The sequence below is a fragment of the Engraulis encrasicolus genome, chromosome 22, assembly GCF_034702125.1.
Source record: "Engraulis encrasicolus isolate BLACKSEA-1 chromosome 22, IST_EnEncr_1.0, whole genome shotgun sequence".
Classification (NCBI taxonomy): domain Eukaryota; kingdom Metazoa; phylum Chordata; class Actinopteri; order Clupeiformes; family Engraulidae; genus Engraulis; species Engraulis encrasicolus.
In genome coordinates, this window is record NC_085878.1 from 48,019,988 (window position 1) to 48,041,327 (window position 21,340).

Sequence of the window (21,340 nt, forward strand, 5' to 3'; positions counted from 1 at the left end):
GAGAGGAGAGGGAAAGGGAGAGAAGAGAACAAAAAAGAAGAAAAGAAGAGAAGAGAAGAGGACATGAGAGAAGAGAAGAGAAGAGAAGAGAAGAGAAGAGAAGAGAAGAGAAGAGAAGAGAAGAGAAGAGAAGAGGAAGAGGAGAGGAGACTAGACGAGACAAGAGGAGAAGAGAGGAGAAGAGAAGAGAAGAGAAGAGAAGATAAGAGAAGAGAAGAGAAGAGAAGAGAATAAGAAAAGAATGGAAAGGAGATGAGAGAAAAAGAGTATTTGAATGACAAACGAGGCTGAGCAGAGGTGCAGATTGGCGGTTAATTACGGCATTTTCACAGCCTCAACACGCTCATTAGTTATAAACAACGCTGACACGCCACACGCTCAATGGCCTACACCAGTGTTTCCCAACCAGGGGTACGTGTACCACTAGGGGTACGCGAGCACACTGCAGGGGGTACTTGGAAAAATGCTTTTATTATAACAAATGTATGGAGCAGTCACATCAGGACAGAGAAAGCAATATAGAACATGAAATAGGGGGTACTCGTGGCACAACTAAGAGGCTTAGGGGGTACGCGAGACAAAAAAGGTTGGGAAACACTGGCCTACACCACAGAAACACACTGCAGCCAACACAGCTCTGGCACACACTCCACACACTCCACACACTCCACACACTCCACACACTCCACACACTCCACACACACACACACACACACACACACACACACACACACACACACACACACACACACACACACACACACACACACACACACACGCACACACACACAAGATCCCTTGTGTCCTATAGGGGTTAGTCTCGGGCTTTAGATTTAATGCTGTGACCTTCATAAGTGAAGCCCGGTCTCCCATGGCTACACGCCGCATTGGAGTCCGGTGGGAGTCGCTTCATATAACCTCAGGTCAACTGGCAGGCATGTCCCTCCCAAGACACAGCCAGACACCGATATATACGGTACACACCCCACAACAACACACATCTCAAATGCACATGCACACACACATGCGCACACACACACAAACCAACACACATATGTACACAAAACCATGACACACGCACGCACGCACGCACGCACGCACGCACGCACGCACGCACGCGCACGCACGCGCACACACACACACACACACACACACACACACACACACACACACACACACACACACACACACACACACGCAAGCTCACACGCACCCACGCACACGCACACGCACACGCACACGCACACGCACACGCACACGCACACGCACACGCACACGCACACGCACACACACACACACACACACACAGTCTGCCAGACTCCTCTTAAGTCTCCCCACTGAGGACTGTGAGTAAAGGGCAGGTCAAAGCCTCTCGATAGAAACCCCATTTTGAATTCTCTGCACAGGTCTGTGTCCAGCACAGCCGTACAAATACCTGCCAAGCTGCCGAGAAGCATCAGTACATATCTCTCACAGCACAGCCACGTTCCGCCTGGGGCGCTTTTATTAATATTAACTACATGTCCCATACTGCCTTGCAACCTCGGTCTCGGGGGGTGAGGAGGGTGAAACTAGGTGATTTATCCTTCAGTGGGATCCTGATCTTGCCCAATGCGGCTCTCTGGGACTGGCAGACAGGTGCTCTCCTGCTGGGCCTAACAGCCCTGACCATTAGAGAGGGATGTCTCGGACAGCAGTACATAGTTACTGTAGTGTACTGTGCTGCAACTTTTTTTCGCCATTACACGAGTTGGAACAGTGGACAAAATGGACAGTGTGTGTAGAGACATTGCGTGTGTGTGTGTGTGGTCTGCGCGACTTCTTTTCACACACACACACACACACACACACACACACACACACACACACACACACACACACACACACACACACACACCTTTTACAGTGGTAATTGTGGAAGGCAGGTTATTTGTTAGACTCTCACCAGGTCAACTAACCGTGACTCCCCCCACACTGCCTCTGGGGCTGTGGAGCCACTAGAGAGAGAGAGAGAGAGAGAGAGAGGGGGAGGGAGAGAGAGAGAGAGAGAGAGAGAGAGAGAGAGAGAGAGAGAGAGAGGGAGAGAGAGGAGATAGAGGACTGGATAGGTGAGTGAGACCACTATTCCGTTGGCTTGGCCTGTTTCGTCAAGATGAGCTACCAATAGCCTGTTAACATATCCCATCCCAAAGCCTAATCCTAACCCTTAGAGGGCGCTACTGTAGTGGCAGCTAACCTCGACCGGTAGCTGATATCGACACACCACCACCTCATCCTCCCCCTCTCCTTTCCCTGCCTCCTTGGGGAATTGGAATCAAGGTGTCAATTACTGTTGCCAGGGGGGCTGGAGGGAACCCTCACTGGGGGTGCCTGCAGTGCACTACCCCTCGGGAGGACTGTCCATTTGGTACAGCTGCAAAGTGGATATTTACTGCAGCACATGGTGGACCACTGATGCTACTTCTGTAGGAGAGTTACAGAGAGGAAGTGTGTGTGTGTGTGTGTGTGTGTGTGTGTGTGTGCGTGTGTGCGTGTGTGCGTGTGTGCGTGTGTGTGTGTGTGTGTACCTGTACAATGCATATGTGACTGTGCAGCACTGCTTGAGTTTACAGAGAGTGAAGGAGTTTGCAAGTATACAAGGAAGAGAGAGAGAGAGAGAGAGAGAGAGAGAGAGAGCGTGAGAGTGAGAGTGAGAGTGAGAGAAAGAGAGAGACAGACAGAGAGAGACAGACACAGAGAGAGGCAAGTGTGTATCGGTTTGTCATCGCCACGCTCCTCAGTGCCATAGTATAGCAGCAGGGACTCAGCAATCTGAAGGTCAGGCATGAGAATCCCACAGAGCACACAGTTGAGGCCGGATTACTGCAATGTCCTACCAGGCCCAGATCCAGGGACCCAGTAGTTAAGGGGGGCCTTGAAGCCCAAGCCTCTATATTTTTCCATTATTTATTTTCTAATTTGCGATTAGCCAAAAGAAAACAGGTCACAAGTAGGCCCGGGCAAAACAGACAACATCGCAAATTTGCAAAAAATGTATCTAATTTTTTGTGATTTTTTTCCAGAATCTTTCCAGAAAACGCTTCAGAAAAGATACGCCAGTGTTGGATTTATGCATTTTTCATGGACAAGAGGAACTTACAGAACGAAATTTTCACACATTCAAAAGGCCACAAATTCATCGGATATTATCAAATTACTATGTGTAGGGTATCATTGTTCAGCTTTAGAATCAACACCATCGGAATCTATAGTTTACTCAGTATGGCCCAGGGCCTTCTTGCGGCCTGTTTTATTGTGGCATGTTTATATGTGTCACATGTTATCGGGATAAAAACTCCTGGGGTGGATTTCAATATGAAGACTCCTGTCCTCAGTCTGTGCTTGTGGCCTCTCGTTTTGCTGATGCCCTGCCTCCGTGTAGAAAACAATAACTTTTGGGGGACTATTCTTCTTTCACCATCCCGTTTGCAAATGAGAAAATGACATTAAAGTTCAGCTTTTGCGAGATACTGAAATACAATTCTGTTGTAGGTGACGTCATCACGAGGACACAAGGAGGCAAGTGAGCAAGGGAGGACGGGAGTCGGCATATTGGAATCCACCCCTGAACCCCTGACATCATAAGGTCTCTAACATCAGCCCTAAAACTCTGAATCTTTTTGTAAGCTAGCAACACTCATAGAGGGGGTCCTTCTTGTTGTCTGGCCCAGGGGCCCATGGAGTCATAATCCATCCATGCACACAGACACACATATACACGTAGAGCAAGCGACTGTGTGCATGTTTACTTTCTATAGCAATCCAACTTATACTACTTCACAGACTGTACACCATTGAAATGAATGTAATGCAAATGTATGTGCATGTACAGGGCATGTATCTATGAATGTGGAAGGGTGCCAAATTGGGGCACAGCATTTCTCTATTCCCTGGTGTGAATCGATTTGCTCTAATGCTCTCTCCCTCCCTACACCTCTCTTTTTCTCTCCCTCTCCCTCTCTCGCTCAGTGACACCACCGGAGACGTTGACACACACAGTGCTTTTGTGGCCTTTGACATTATCTGCAAAATGTCAAAGCTGCAAGGCACTGAAATAGATATCCCCCACCAACCTCACACACACTCGCGCACGCGTGAACTCGTGCACTCGTGTGTGTGTGTGTGTACACACACACACACTTTTAATAGGGGACAGAGAGTGGTACTAAGAACTCAAAGCAGGTCCCTGTATAAGCATCCGGTCCTTAAAGAACTCAAATACCGTATGAACATGGAAGGGCCTGCACAGATGAATATGCAAAGTAAGTAAACCAAGATGATATAGCCTATATGTAATGTGTCCATTTCCTGATGTTTACATAAGGTATGGGCTTACATACACTCCAAACGTCAGAGAAGTCAAGACACACACACACAGACGTTCCTCTCACACACACACACACACACACACAGACATATCTCTCTCACACACACACACACACACACACACACACACACACACACACACACACACACACACACACACACACACACACACACACACACACACGGCCCTCAAACACACACTTTTTTTATACCGTCTTTGATTAAAGATACATGTGATATAAAATCCCCCGAATATGCCATTCTGTCACAAGTTAGCAGCTCCTTCGCTTGCTCGCTAATGCTACGCCACACTACTCTACTGCGTGGAAACAGCCAAAGAGAATTAGCGTAGTAGCAGCGCTGGCTAATGCTTTTCGCCTCTAATCACTCGGCCTCAAAGCTTGTTAATATAAATCGTCTACAGCGTCTACACATGTTCGCCCCCCCACACTCCTTCACTGCCATCCCCAACCATTTTCTTCTCCTCCTCTTCCTCCTACACTGCATGGACTGGCGCAGAGCAGAGTGCCTCGATGTTGGGTATTTTTTCACACAGCCGCGGAAGGGGAAACCGAGACATAACAGGATACGGAATTGAGAAAGCAACTGACTGCAGGAAAGAGAGAAAGAGAGAGAGAGAGAGTATTCAACCCCTACTCCACCCCCATCCGCCCTCATATCAACCCCCAACCCACCCCTCACCCTTCAATCTTGTCCTCTTTTGATGAAGTTAGTAAGTATGATATTTAGGGCATGGGAACTGGGGGAGAAGGAGGAGAAGGAGGAGAAGGATGTGTGTGTGTGTGTGTGTGTGTTTGTGTTTGTATTTGTGTGTGTGTGTGTGTGTGTGTGTGTGTGTGTGTGTGTGTGTGTGTGTGTGTGTGTGTGTGTGTGTGTGTGTGTGTGTGTGTGTGTGTGTGTGTGTGTGTGTGTGTGTGTAAGCCCATAAATAAATAAATCCTACATAAGCCAATACGCTACACCCCTCCGCTGCAGCAGCCTTTTGAAGCCTGAAACACATACTCACTCCCTCCATCTCTCTCTCTCTCTCTCTCTCTCTCTCTCTCTCTCTCTCTCTCTCTCTCTCTCTCTCTCTCTCTCCTCTCTCTCTCTCTCTTCTCTCTCTCTCTCTCTCTCTCTCTCTCTCTCTCTCTCTCTCTCTCTCTCTCTCTCTCTCTCTCTCTCTCTCTCTCTCTCTCTCTCTCTCTCTCTCTCTCTCTCTCTCTCTCTCTCTCATTCCCTCTCTCTCCCCTGAAGTCAGTTGCTTTCTCAATTCTTGTCTCAGTCCCTCAGTCTCTCTCTCATTCTTATTCTCTCCCCCCTTTCATTATCTCCCTCCATCTCTCTCTCTCTCTCAACCTGTTCGCTCTCCATTCTTCTGGCTGCAATACACTGGTGGTGGCAGGCATGTCGCAGGAGGAGTGTGGAGGGGGAGAGTGTGAGAGATGCTGCTCGGGGGAGAAATAATCCCGTAATGCCATTAAGGAGACAACGTAGGTGCAGCAGGAGGAGAGCAGGGGATTAGATCAGCCCCCTCAAACAACCGCTGTCTTCTCCGTGCCTTCTCCGCTGTCTCAGCTGCTGCCACAGCTGAAAGGAGGGATGCTGGAGGGAGGGAGGAGGGGGGAGAGGGATGCAGGAGGGAGGGAAGGAGGAGGGAGGGGAGGGAGATTCAGATAGAGAGCTGAAGAGAGGAAGAGAGAGGGATGCAGGAGTGAAGGACGAGGGAGAGAGGGATGGAGGAAGAGGGGTGCAGACCCAGGACTGGACCCTCTGCCTCTGACATAGCTGGATGTAGGAGTGGGAGAGATGGCGGAGAAAGAGGGTGCAGGAGGGATGGAGAAAGGTGAGAGGGGTGGAGGAAGGATGCAGAAGGCCTGAAAGAGAGATGGACAGAGGGATGACAAAGGTAGAGGGGGTGGAGGAGGAATGGTGGACGGATGGAGTAGGAATGTAGCTGTTGCTACCTGCCACAGACCTAGGGGGAGAAGGGAGTTTGGGAGAGCGTGGGTCAGCACAGTGCGGAAAGACTATTCAGCTTGAGTGTGAGTGAGTGAGTGAGTGAGTGAGTGAGTGAGTGAGTGAGTGAGTGAGTGAGTGAGTGCGTGAGTGCGTGAGTGCGTGAGTGCGTGAGTGCGTGAGTGCGTGAGTGCGTGAGTGCGTGAGTGCGTGAGTGAGTGCGTGAGTGCGTGAGTGCGTGCGTGAGTGAAAGATGAAGACATGACAGCAGTGAGGGAGGGTAGGGATGGAGGGATATATGGGAGAGAGTGGGGGGGTGTCATAGAAAGAGAGAGACAGCGATAGAGATCAAGACAAGGAGAAGGTGACAATCCAAAGCTCATTTAGATTTAAAAAGGGGACTACATGGCTGAAGCAAAACTTTTTTTCCCCATTTCCTAACTGTGTCACCCGGAAGACTGTATGTAGTTTTTCTTGTTAGCATAACGCCATGATGGTCCCTAAGATCCGAATCTCTATGGAAACATGAATGGTGTTTCGCGCTCCCGCAGACACGTACATGATTTGTCACTCCTGACTTCTTTGATCAATCTTACAAATACCATAATTGCATGAAGTCCAATTGCCATTGTTTGTAAATAAAATTCAAAAATTATGATATACGCCATTGGGATTTTTCCTTAGACACCCTGATGCTGTTAAAATACTAATCCGCCACATGCAAGGTAACCTTAAACTACCCACTTGCAAACTCTATTATTACATTCACACAGAGATTTCAGAGGTCACATGGAGAGCGGCCATACATGTTGGTTGGGGTATATCCTCAGGGAACATGTAGGTTTGCACATACGTAGAAATGACAGTGGGCATCTTTGTAATAATACCATGAGTCTGTTCTGAATGAGTGAATAGCAAGTATATCGTGACTATGTGCATGTGTGTATGTGTGTGTATGTGCGTGTGTGTGTGTGTGTGTGCATATGTCAGTTTGCCTGTGGATGAGTGTGTGTGCACTTGTGTGTTCATACTTGTTAGTGTATTATCATGTGTATATGTGTATGCGTGTGTGTGTATGTGTGTACAGTATGTGTGTGTGTGCGCGCGTGTGCGTGTGCGTGTGCGTGTGCGTATGCATGCGCAGCATTCTTCAGTGAGTCATACACCTTCAGGAATTATACTGTTCGAAACGGAAGAAGCCGAGAAAAGAGAGTAGAAAGAAGAAACAAGGAAATGAAAACATCTCCTGCTGTGTGGACGGATGGATGAAAAGATAAGCTTGGCAGGAGAAAAGATGTATAACAGCATCTGTAGATGAACCTGGAAGGCACGCTGCAGAGCAGAGCTGGAGACGGAGGACTGAAAAGCACACGAGAAGAAGATCCGGAGAGGGGATGAAAGGTGGATAAACACCTCAATGTCACAGGTTCGAATGGGAGACAGAATAGCAGCACTGGATTTGTGGATTAGACAGGAAAAGAAAGCAGTGAGTGAGTGAGTGAGTGAGTGAGTGAGTGAGTGAGTGAGTGAGTGAGTGACTGAGCGAGTGACTGAGCGAGTGACTGAGCGAGTGAGCGAGCAAAGTGAGTGAAGTGAGTGAGTGAGTGAGTGAGTGAATGAAATGAGTGAATGAAGTGAGTGAATGAAGTGAGTGAGTGAGTGAATTGCAAGAGTGTTTACATTCAGGATAGTTTTAAGAAAATACAAGAGATTTTTTTTCTTTTTTTAAGGCCTCGAGACTTGCAGACAAACTCCCAAGATGACACCTCTCTAGAGACACTTTTCCTCTACAAAACAAAACACACACACAGAAAAGCACACAAAAACACACACAAGTACCCACAAACACGCACAAGCACTCACAAACACGCACAAGCACACACAAACACGCACAAGCACACACAAACACGCACAAGCACACACAAGCATGCACACACACACACACGCACACACACACGCACACGCACACGCACACAGCACACACTCACACACGCACACACGCACACACGCACACACACAGACACACACACACACACACGCACACGCACACGCACACGCACACGCACACACACACACACACACACTAATTAAAATAGGGACAAATATTCCTGTTGTTGTTTTGTGTGTGTGGACTCATTATAAACTGCTGCATTAATACGCCCCCACCTTAATTTGATTGCTTATCATTAATTAGACTACCTCTGGGCCCCTAGGGGGCATATTAGCATGTAGATGATGCGAGAGAGAGAGAGAGAGAGAGAGAGAGAGAGAGAGAGAGAGAGAGAGAGAGAGAGAGAGAGACAGAGACAGAGACAGAGACAGAGACAGAGACAGAGATTCTGCACACTGAGCTAAAACACACTGCCTGTGTACAGTTACCCCTCCTGGCCAAAAGCCTTAGCATCAGCATGACATACATCTATTGGGCTGTTTATTCTTTTATTCTTGCCTTTTTTAGATGTATCTATTAACTCCAGTTTACCAAAATAAACAGCAGAGCCTTTTTTTGTCCTTTACCTTCCCCCTTTCTCTCCCTCTTTCTTGCTTGTTTCTTTGTTTGATGCCCTGCCAGCTAGCCTAGAGGAGCTCTGCAAAAATAGTAGCAGGTTGCTAGGGCAAGCTTGGATTTCTAGAACATTCTGTGCCCATACTTTTACTGTACTTGTTTAAATATTTGACAAACAAAAATAACTGGGAGGCGACACATTTTCTTGGAATAGCCATTATTTATAAACCCAACAAGGTGAAGGAGCTAATTCGACTGTGTACTTCATGCGGGCAAAATCAGGAATAGATGCTGCTGCTATCTGGTTTTACACCTGAGCGAGGGAGTGTGCAGTCACTAACAAACCCTCAATTTGTGGAAATTTAAGATTCAATGTACTTGAATTTCACTTTTTAATCCCCAACTACTTGGTACACTTGCACAGTGCTAGAGTAGTGTTTCTGCTTATTCGCCTAATGAGTTCCACGCAATATGGAGAAATGTAATTGCATCCATCTTGGTGCCCATCTTGGAGCTATTTTTCGATTTACATTTTAAAATCAGATTTTTTTGAAGAAATAGTGGGTAAACATCCAAAGGTTTGACATCTGAAAATTCTTTTGAATTTAGAGATATGTTGGTACTGGCAAAAAATGATTTACATTGAATTGTCTGGCCATGATACAATTGTGAAAGGCACTCCTCGCAACCAGTTGTTAGTTTTGCAACTTCTCACTGGCTTAGGAGGATGAATACAGTATGGTGTCTGTGATCATCACTAGCAATTATGGGTATGCTTCCATCATTACACTGAGCTTGTCTTTTTGGTCTCTGACATGGCTTTGTCCACAAAAAAACTTGGCCTGAAAGTCCTCAGAAACTCTTTGTAGTCAATGATGGAAACATAATCATTATTCTTTTTTACCTTTCTAGCACACACTCTTTTTTTTAAATGGCCTGATGAAAATATCCAAGCACTCAGCTCCTCAAAATAAAGACTGTGATGTTCCCGTCCTCTGATTCTAAGATTTTGAAGCAAAATTATACAAGATGACCCGCCATCAATTTCAGCTGAAAAGCAAGACTAATTTAGCCAGAAATATATTCCTTCTACCACACATTACAGATGTTTCAAGATAAGAGAAAAAAAACACATACAGTTATTTTCTGAATTATTCACCCAACTGAAATGTCTTTTCGCAAGATTATCTTACATCCTTACTGACATCCTAAAGTCCACTCTTTTTGTTCTTTGGAATCTGCAGGGACATGCACCTGGGAATTCTGCATGGAGTCCTTCATGGAGCAGCGTCTGTCTTATAGACTGAACTGAAAATGTACCTCATTGTATCTCACTTTCCCCCACCCTTCGCTTAAGGTATTAGACAGCATTTGCTGTCAGCATCATCTTTCTGCCACAAGTTATGCATTTAAATTTAAACTTGTAAATAACACTTCCCATTGTGGTTCCTGAAGTTTAATCTCTGTGCAATGTTTTCAACCATATTGTTCCTAATGAGGAGAAATGACCTCTTCTCTATTTATTGGGCTATTCCCAACGTTTCATGATACAAGTGACGGTACCAGATACCATTGATGGTCTAGAAGAAGCTAGAAGGAGTGTCGAAGAAGAGTATAACAGTCCTTTTGAATCTACTCTATTTCTTCTCGTTATGGTTCTGGTCACATCGACTGGTCTTTTTTAATACCTGATTGAACAGGTAGAAGGCTACTCTTCATGGGGTTGAATAATTGTGTCAATGAAGAAATCACAAAAAGCACAGCATATACTAAATTTGAAAAAAAGATTTTTGTAATTTTAGCTACATTAAACTAATGTCAGTAATATTTCATTATGAACAGAGTTACACATATATATCGAACTCCTTAAAAGCCCTTACAGGAATTGGGGGGAGGTCGAGTAAATTTAAACACAACTGAGATCATAATATCGATCAATTCATGCATGAATGAACAAACAGCTTGAAGTCCTCCGTGTTTGCGAACGTCCAAGATATAATGAATATACAGGACAATCTGCTTCATTACAATTCCACAGGATCTGACACAATCTGACACGGTATAGAGAGTCTTTCAAGACATGATGCGGTGAAGGACGAATATGATTTGATAGCGGTGAAGGGGGTGGGGAAGGGAGATGTGGTGGGGGTGTTGGGGCTAGTGGTTATCGGAGGAGGGACTCGCATTATACTAGGCCATCTCTCAGCTCATCGCAGCGCCTGACCGCTCCACTATCCACAGTCTGTGATTTACACACACACACACACACACACACACACACACACACACACACACACACACACACACACACACACACACACACACACACACACACACACACACACACACACACACACACACACACACACACACACACACAACTATGCAGTGTATTCCTACATACTACATACAGTCTGATGTATTTTGGGGACATTGTGCGATGCAAACTTTTTTTTTCAATCAATATGTTAAATTCCTTCTTAGGGTATCAGAGTTGTGAGCAGATAGATGTATGGGTAAATAGCTGTGTGTGCAAGTTATTTACACATAAGAGTAAATGTATAGTCACAAAGGGTAGGCAGTACTGGCTGTTCTAAAACATGCTGCAGGCACGCACATGCACACACATACGCACACAATGTGGCAGCACAGGATGGGTTACATCTGAGATCTCCCATACTCCCACCCACAGAGCTGGATGAGTGATTGAAAATTTGAGCATGAGAAAAAAAAATGAGTGAAATTTTGTGTACACACGCACAAACACACTCACATCTGCAAATCAGCGGGGGGGCTCTGGGGTGGTGGAGTCACTCTACAAAACTTCCCCTAGTCGCTAATGTGGCAAATCTGTTTCCTTTTACAACCCTTCTAAAAATTAACTTGTCGCTCTCGATGAGAGAGGGCCACATAATTGGCTGTAGCTTGGAGCAGCTCCGCGATTGCTGCAAGGTTGCCTGGCAACCGGCTAGCTGGGAGAGTCTCCCAGTCCCAGTCGCTCTTTTGGTGCATTGTTCGCACATAACGACATCTATAATTGTTTGGCAATGATCACCTATTTAATTAATGAGATGCAGACATCCCTGAGCAGTGGCTTGATAAGAGCAATTGGAAAGTGTGAAGATGATGGTGATCCAAACGATATCGGAGTTATCTTATAGGATACACACACAAACGAGAGAAAAGAGAGAAAAGAGAGAGAGAGAGAGAGAGAGAGAGAGAGAGAGAGAGAGAGAGAGAGAGAGAGAGAGAGAGAGAGAGAGAGAGAGAGAGAGAAAGACATAGGGACAGTCAGAAAGAGACATAGAGAGGGAGTCAGACATATAAAGACAAAAGGAGAGAAAGAGAACGAGATAAGATGAAGACGAGAAAAAAGGGGGAATCAACGTGAAATCCCTCAGAGTCACGGTTTTGAAGGCACTGGCTAATTCAATCTTATTATACTGCCAGGAATCGATTGTGTGTTTGGCCGAGAAAAAGACCAGAGGCAGGTAATTCAGAGACCAGGAAGCGCTGGGCCCACTGAAGCGTTGCATCCAACCAACCAACCAACCCAGCCACCCTGGAGACGAGCCACTCCAATCCGACTCTCCGCCTCAGAGGTGAACAACTCTCTGATCCTCCTCCGGCACCCTTCTCTCACCCCAATCTGACCAGGCACTTAGAAGTCTTGCAGCATTCAACAGCAGCAACCTTCCATGTCGAGAGGCGCAATTAAGCATTGAAAACATTAGTCACGTCAGAGCTTTGGTGAAAAGAAAAGAAGGGCATAAATCGCGGCAAAATAGACTTTTGATGTTTTTGCACTCCTTGAACATCCTCCTTAACAACAAGCTATCTATATACCATCACCTCTCTCTCGATCTCGCTCTCTCTCGCTCTCGTTCCCTCTCGTTCTCTCTCGCTCTCTCATCCGCCGATCCTCGCTAACCTTGATAAGTGATGTATGGCCACCCATGCCGAGGGGTGACCTGGACAGTCCAATTTAAACCATAAATGAGGTCCCTGACACCATGCAAGATGCAATTTTGGACTAGCTTGCTCCAAGCCTTCAAAGGACATGGCCTACTTGTGTGTCTGTGTGCAGGCTAGCGATGTTTACGACTCATCTTCCAAACACACCAACGTGTGAGTGCGACACACACGCACAAGCACACACGCACACACACACATGCACACATGCACGCTTGCGCGCACACACACACACACAAACACGCACGCGCACACACACACGCGTACTTTATCATCCTTGGCTTTTCACAGTAAGGGCAGGAATATAATAAACTGGCTTGCTTATGTGATATTACATCTACAGTAGAAGGAACTAAACCTCTCCCAGGTCAAAAATTGATTTTTTTCCCCAGACAAACAAAAAATACATTTGTTTTTTTCCTCTAAGAAAGAAGCCTTTAAAGCCATCAGAGGTCGAAAATAACAGATAATGTTGTGTTCCATTGGAACTTAAAAGTAAGAGGCTTTTGGCTTTCAGGAACTATTTTCGAAGGACATTTTGTGCTGGTGACTGAGAGCCAGTGTTCACCTTTAATAAAACAAGAAGAGAAGGCCACAGAGTTGCCCTTCACAATGCTGGTCAGTGTCATTATGCAGGAAGGTCACTTGAGGTTTCCGCATTTGGCAGAAAATGGCTGGTTCTGACCCAGAAATGATCAAACTGATCATCGTCATTGTCAGATTGCTGATAATGGTAATGAAATTGATTGACGTCACCATTGACATCATCACCATCCACCATCCTTCGCAACCATCAGAGACGAGGGTCGAGGAGTAAAACACAAAATTACTATCACTATTGTCAATACAAACATCATCACTGCCACTGCCATAATCAGTCACCATCAGCAGTTTGGATTGGCCTAATCATCATCATCATCATGTCTACTCTCCTTATTTTAATAATCAGCATTACCACCATCGCCATCATTGTCAACATTAAGATGACAACAGGCCAATTCTAATATGCTTCATCCTCCTCATCCTCCTCCTCCTCCTGCTGCTCCTCCTCGTCATCATCATCATCGTCATCATCATCATTGTCATCATCATTGCTGGGCAAAGGATCAATCCACCATGTGTTGCTGATCTCCTTTGAATAGCAAATGTATGAAATATGACAAAGCCACTGCAGATGGCCAGGCAACCACTGGTCTTTATGCATACACTACCACACAAATGTACACGTGCATGAGCACAAAAACCAACACCATCACAGTTAATGACAAGGCAAGACAACACACTTCTCAATTTCTGTGCTGTCCTATTCACGAGAGTTTTTCCTTCCTCTTCTCGTCTTTTCTACTGCAGCTCTTGATTACACTTCCTCTTTGGCCACTTGCTTTGCCCACATGTCGGACTTCTTTTTCTGCTGAAATGTATTACACTTCCTCCACAGCTGCTGTTCAAGTGAAACTGCCTTTTACATGGACAGACACACGCACACACACACACACATGCACATGCACATGCACATACATAGAGATGCTTCCATAGTCACAGAAAAACCATCAGATGGATCAACAATCATGTACCAGCCAATTACTGTGTGTGTTTGGGGGGGGGTGTCTGTGTGCCCGTGTGTGTGTTCAAGGTGCGGGCATATATGTCTGTGTACATACACATCTGTGTATTAATTCACGCACCCCTCTCACAAGACCCACTGCGCTAACAGAGTTTATTTCCAAAGTGCAAAAAAAGTGTTTAACTCCCCATTGCTCCCATGCTGGTAGGGGGCAAGCGCAAGAGACCACCACCCCCCACCCCCACGGGCCCCTTCTCCTCTGGCTCCTGCCTGCCTGCCTGCCTCCCAGCTCTCATTAGGCAAAGACAACGAGCTGCACCTGGCTGGCCCTTTGCACCGCAGCTGCCACCCTCCACCACGGTGCTACAGTAGCACATGAATTATGCTAACTACAGGCCTACAGGGAAGAGAGAGAGCAGAGAGAGCGGACAGAGAGAGAGAGACGAAGAGGGGAAGAGAGAGAGAGAGAGAGAGAGAGAGAGAGAGAGAGAGAGAGAGAGAGAGAGAGAGAGAGAGAGAGAGAGAGAGAGAGAGAGAGTTCAGAGCACACATTTCTGTATTGCAGTGACATTCTCGTAGTTTTGTTGTGCTTTTCAACTTGCACCACAACAGAAATACTGCTGAACGATCGTGTACACTTTAAATCATTTGCAAATAAATTGTGAAGTGGCCAAAGAGGAACTGCTATAATGTTCACTTCCACACTTTAAAGTCTGTTCCCTTCTTAATTGTTGGAAATGTTTGTGGGGCTTTGAGCCCCGTCTTGCAAGTGTACGACTTCAAGGCAGTGGCAGTCCAAGGTGCGCACATTTCCCTTTGAGAAAGTGTGCATGTCTCCTTCCCCTTCACCACCATGCCGGCTGGCGGACTTGGCTCGCTCCACAGCCTTGGTCTGTCTGCTGCGGATAGTGTGTGTGTGTGTGTGTGTGTGTGTGTGTGTGTGTGTGTGTGTGTGTGTGTGTGTGTGTGTGTGTGTGTGTGTGTGTGTGTGTGTGTCATATTTGGTTTACATATCCTGACCTTTCTCCGGTGTTCTCTGGATGCCTGGATCCTTGGGAGAAGGAGCTCACACACAGACAGAAACACACACACACTCACACTCACACTCACACTCACACTCACACTCACACTCACACTCACACTCACACTCACACTCACACTCACACTCACACTGCAGCATAAATATTGATGCTTATGCGCTAGTTAGTGAGACACAGCCCAGTTGGCAAATATTGAAGAGCAAGAGAGGGAGGCAGTGCACACAGGCTGGGGTGAAGGCACAGAGGAACACACATACAAACACACAGTTGCATTTTAAGCCTACACACACACACACACTCATGAACTTGCAATCTCACACATGACCACACAAGCATGGCCACACACACACGACCACACAAAATACTTGTACAGCTGTGCAAGTACACACACACACACACAAACACCTTGTACAGAAGCATTGACACACAAGGCCACACACACATATGCTCACACAAAAGACTTGTACACATACAAACAGATACATCGGTCAGGTGCGCACGCACGCACGCACGCACGCACGCACGCACGCACGCACGCACGCACGCACGCACGCACGCACGCACGCACGCACGCACGCACGCACGCACGCACGCACGCACACACGCACACACACACACACACCCTTATCTCCCACAGGAGACTGCAGAGAAGGAGCCTGCACCGAAACCCCTTAAGACTGAAAAGCATGATTCTGAGTGACAGCAGCGAGGTGACAAAAGCTTGGCACAAACAATCTGCCGGATCAGGCCGATTTAGCTACTCAGTGGTGGGGAAAATGGGACCGGCGTTGGCCGCCTCTAAGCCAAAAGAGGGAAACCACTGAAGCTTTGCTACGTTTTAATCTGCCTTCTCTAGGGAACAAAGGAGCCCTTCGCAAAGACCCTGTCCGCCTGACTGACTGACTTCAGACGCGAGCCCTGTAAAACAGGCTAAGTGCCTGGGTCAGTTAGAGCTAGTCAATGTGTGAGTATGAATGTGGTAACCATATGCGAGAGAGAGAGAGAGAGAGAGAGAGAGAGAGAGAGAGAGAGAGAGAGAGAGAGAGAGAGAGAGAGAGAGAGAGAGAGAGAGAGAGAGAGAGAGAGAGGGAGACAGGCAGAGGGGCAGAGAGGTGCGGCAGGAGCATGAGAGAACCCGCAAAATATCTAAACCTGAGTGTTCTACTCAGAATGCCAGAGGAGTCAGATATCAAAATGAGAGAAGCAAAGCAGAGACACAGGAAGACAGAGGCCAAAATCATGGTACAATACATCACAACCTGACATATCCTGAGAGACCACGTCAAACAGCTCAAAAATATAAATGCTATAGACGCTATACACATTTTTAGGTCATGATTATTCAATGCCACTCCTTTCGAACAACCTGTATGCATATATGTGTCTGGGTCTTGTGGAAAAAAAGTTTGCACACTCCTTTGGATTTGTTCTTCCTCAAGTTATTTTTTCTTTTTATTCGTTCACTGGCAAGCAGGATGACATTTCGACCTCTCTGTCTCTCTCAGATTCACTCGAGGAAGAATCTGAGGAAGACCGAGAGGTCAAAACGTCATCATGCTTGCCAGTTAATGCATAAAAAGAAAAAATAACTTAAAGAAGAAAAAATCCAAAGGAGTGTGCGAACTTTTATCCACAAAACACTACTTTTTTGTTCAGCACGAAAGGAATTGTGCCCAAGTAACTCTACATGTGTCTGGGTCTTGCCATACAGTGTTTTTTCCAAGCTCCTCAAACTATTGCCACGTGAAGAGAGTGTATGAAGCAGTCTGTGTTTTTTAGCTTATTTATAGTGGCTGTGTATTCATGGAGTTGCAAGTCTGTGAACTTTAAAACAAAAACGCAACTTCACCGCAACCTTTCTCCCAGGCAGCCAATTACACAAAGGGATGGGTCATCACACTGAAGACAGGGAACATGGAGCAAAACCACAAAAGGCACCATAAGGACTCGGCCACCTTAGATTCCACATCTCATTTCATCAGCTTTTTTATCCAGAGAAAAAGCATTGCTGAATACATTAAGAAATAATTACACAGTCGCTGCTAAGCAAATCGTGCAATGCACACATTCAGGATATTATTGCAGAGCTCTATCAAACGCCCTGCTCAGCCAAGTAAAAAAATTATTAAACAAAAATACCCAGCAGGCACAAAACTTATTAAACTATACACACCATCTTAGAGAATCCAGAGAAAAAGTTTTGCCAAGTACAAGAAAATGGGGCTATCCTGTGTCTTATCCATCTACAGCTTTGTACCTCAAGTTACATTTCACTAAAATCATCCTTTAGGTGCATTTCTTAATTATGGTCACCGTCACAGCTCACTTTGCATACGGTATCCTGAGAGAGAGAGAGAGAGAGAGAGAGAGAGAGAGAGAGAGAGAGAGAGAGAGAGAGAGAGAGAGAGAGAGAGAGAGAGAGAGAGAGAGTGTGTGTTCGTTCGTCCCCAGCTCATTAGCAAGTACAGACACCCCTCTGGGACAATCTGCTAAGCTGATGCCGAAACTAAACACAGCATCGGGAGAAACCGAGGAAGGCGGCGAAAAAGATGCAGAAGTGGTGCTCCCTAGATAGTTGCAGTCTTCATTAAGACGTGTTTTGCATTTCCACAGTGGGAGAAGGAGTGAGTTGCTTACCGGCAGTGAAGTCTTTGTTGAGGTCGATGAAGGCGTTGGAGTGGGGGACGCGCATCTTCACGTTGCCGTCCAGAACATCTTGCCACACCACTTGCCTGCAAACAGGCGGTATACAGTACGTACATAAGACAACGTACACATGAACTATGAGGGGTACATAATCGTGAAGGACATTACACATTATTTGGGATATCCATGTTACAGGATACATGTATTGGAAAGGAGAGGCTGGAGCACACCAATCAAATATTCAATCAATTATTAAATCAATCAAACAATAAAATCCATCAATCAATCAATAATTGCTAGAACTGTTCCATTTTAGGAAATAATTTTATTTACTTCTGTCAACACATACATTTTTCTACCACGAGATCACAGTTCAAGGAGAAGAGCTGGAGTGAACCACTAACCATATGCCAGCACTCAACTCCTCTTACTAAATGTATACAATTCAGCAGCCCTGTCTGAGACACGAAAGTGCTCTTAAGTGACTTACCGGTTTGTGAGATAACAGACTTTCGTGGTGCCTTCAACAACTCCAAAGATGTCTGGGATCATGTCACCATTAAAACTGCAATTACAGAAGATAGAAATTGCTGAATTATATCCAATGGCTGAACATTATATTCAATTTCATTACATTTAGCCCATGTAGCAACTGGTAGCTTATTCACTTTTGAGGTACAAAACCGTTTGGACTGGGAGAGACTTGTGTTAGTAGAGGGCAAAGCTAAATGGTTGGCACTAGAGGAATGCAACACCCTGGAAGGAACATATGGCTTAAGCATAGCCTTCAGGTAAGCCGGAGCAGAACCTGCTGTAGGTTTGTAGGCAAGGGTCAGGACCTTGTGTTAAATTCGAGCGGCCATCGGTAGGCAATGCAGGTTGACAAAAAGCAGCATGACATGTGTTCTTTTGGGTTGGGTGAACACCAGATGCACTGCCGTGTTCTGGAACATTTGCAAGGGTCTTATTGCAGTCAAGATGGAGTTGCAGTAGTTGAGGTCAGAGATGACCATGACCTGTACCAGAAGCTGAATGGCATATTGGGTGAGGCACAGTGTGATCTTTTGTATATTGAACAGTGAGAGGTGGCATGACCGAGCAACCAAGGCTATGTGGTCAGAGAACAGTAAATGGTTATCAATCATGACACCCAGATTTCTTGCAAACTAATTTGGGGCCACAGTGGCTGAGGATGGTCTGAATGGGACCGAAACGTTTGCACTGTTCACTTGGGTAGCACTTTTTTTATTGTCAAAACATGCAATAAAAGGACACTATTGCATCGGCATACAAGGTGTGAGAGTTCCCCTTCCTTGATCCGACAGTGGCTGAGCCCATTTTGAGTTTGATATCATGGCAGCATGAATCCTTAGCTGGGATCACCAGGAGGTCAGTTTTAGCAAAGTTTAGGATGTTCCTTCATCCATGTGGATAGTTTGGAGAGGGAAACGGTGATGCGTGCTGAAAATGTAGAGTCCTCTGGCTCTAATGACTGTGTCATCAGCCTAGCAGTGGTATGAGAAGCATGAGAGCGGATAACAAGGCCCAGTGGGGTAGTGTACATGGCAAATAGGAGGGGTCCATGCACCAATCCTTGGGGCACTCCTGTGGAGAGGCTATGAGTTGAGGACAGTCCTTGCCATGACCCGTTAAATAAGCACCCAGTGAGGTAGGATTTGAACCAGGACTGGAATGTGCACTTGATGCCCATACTTGAGAGTATAGTAAGAAGTATGTTATGGTTGACCATGTCGAAGGCAGCAGATAGAGAAGGTCGAGTAGGAGAAGCACTGAAGATTGTCCTTCTGCTCTGGCAGCCCTCAAAGCAAGTTAGTGACAGCAAGGCCGTTTCAGTTGGGTGGCTCAGTAGTCGGTAAGGCACTAATGGCTCACCCGTACGATTACTGAGTTTGGCTACTTTTATACACTCTATACACTATAGCCATATGTGTGTGTGTGTGTGTGTGTGTGTGTGTGTGTGTGTGTGTGTGTGTGTGCATGCGTACTAATGTACAAATGGACTTACTCCATAACCAGAGGCTCATCATGGAAGGTCTTGTTCAGGTCAACCCTCGCAGCTTTATCTATCGATTTAAGCAAAAGACATTTTCAGGCAGTTTAAAACAGAGTTGCAAAACTATTGAACGAATGGCATAACATAAAAAGTGCTTCACTTAGACCCTAATTATCCAATTATAGGCAATAGTACTTTTGTCTTGGGAGATTAATGGTCAAATGTCAATAATTAAGTAATGTGCTGCTTTTTTATTTATGATGTGAATAGGAAGGTTATTAGTGGACATATAACCATATAATCACTTAAAACTAGACAACACTGTCTGATCAATCAAGCTGATCAAAGAGCTGTGTGCTAGCACGGTTGAGTACGAGGGATGATCTGAATTACCCAAAGTCTGATTATTGCCCCAGAAGACAAACGCTTTGGTTTCAGGTGTTGCTTTTGAGACTGTGGTAAGAAGAATGTCCATTTGGGAGTCTCCATCATAGTCCCCTGGAACAACACTGGTGATAGCCATACCACTGAGAGGAGAGAGAGAGAGAGAGAGAGAGAGAGAGAGAGAGAGAGAGAGAGAGAGAGAGAGAGAGAGAGAGAGAGAAAGAAAGAAACAGATGGTCTTTCATTAATAAATGTGACTGTTCTTGTAGCAAAATGAAGTAAAGAGTAGCCTTCTTTGTTGCAGGCTACTAATAGTGCCATGAGCCAGCCTATAACTTGTACTTGACTGTGGAGCAGCCTAGACTGGCATGAATGAATGAAAAAAAAAACTGTAAAGCCACCATCGTGTCGTTCTATGTTGAATCACAATTTGAATGTGTCTCAAACAATGCTGACATATTTCTGAGGAATAAATACAGGAAGAGGTTAACACAGGCTAACCAAAGTCAGAGCCTTCAGCTAGTCTTGTACCCTGCAAGCGTGTCTGTCTATATGCTTACCTTGGGATGTCATCTTTGCCAAGACGAACTTTGGGCTTAAAGTAGGGTGCCTTCAGATCAGCCAAGAAGATCACCAGCTCAGATTCTAAGAAAATACAAAGCATAACAAACAGACATTCACACAGTCATTGTTATTGTGCATGATGATGTGCTGTGTTTGTGCATGGCATTATTTGTTAAAGAATGAGAGTATGATTCGGCGACTGTAATATCGCAGTCAAGTCAATTATGTACATCAAATGTAAATGATGAGCAATGTATCCTTGTGTGGTGATGATTAGTCAGCCAAGTAGCCGACATACTCGTGAGGTGTGCATCTTCACTAAACCA

The 21,340-nt window shown here is 45.7% G+C and overlaps 1 protein-coding gene across 1 annotated transcript in view; it reads right to left on the bottom strand.

Annotated features, from left to right (window-relative positions):
- Nucleotides 1–21,340, bottom strand: part of itfg1 (integrin alpha FG-GAP repeat containing 1) — a 252,316-nt gene that overhangs the window by 230,609 nt on the left and 367 nt on the right. Inside the window, exons 2-6 of the mRNA XM_063188433.1 lie at nt 21,011–21,095; nt 20,460–20,593; nt 20,079–20,136; nt 18,543–18,617; nt 18,044–18,138 (exon numbers count right to left, since the gene is read on the bottom strand). Of these exons, the coding sequence (XP_063044503.1) occupies nt 18,044–18,138; nt 18,543–18,617; nt 20,079–20,136; nt 20,460–20,593; nt 21,011–21,095 (447 nt within the window). The remainder of the gene's footprint in view (nt 1–18,043; nt 18,139–18,542; nt 18,618–20,078; nt 20,137–20,459; nt 20,594–21,010; nt 21,096–21,340) is intronic.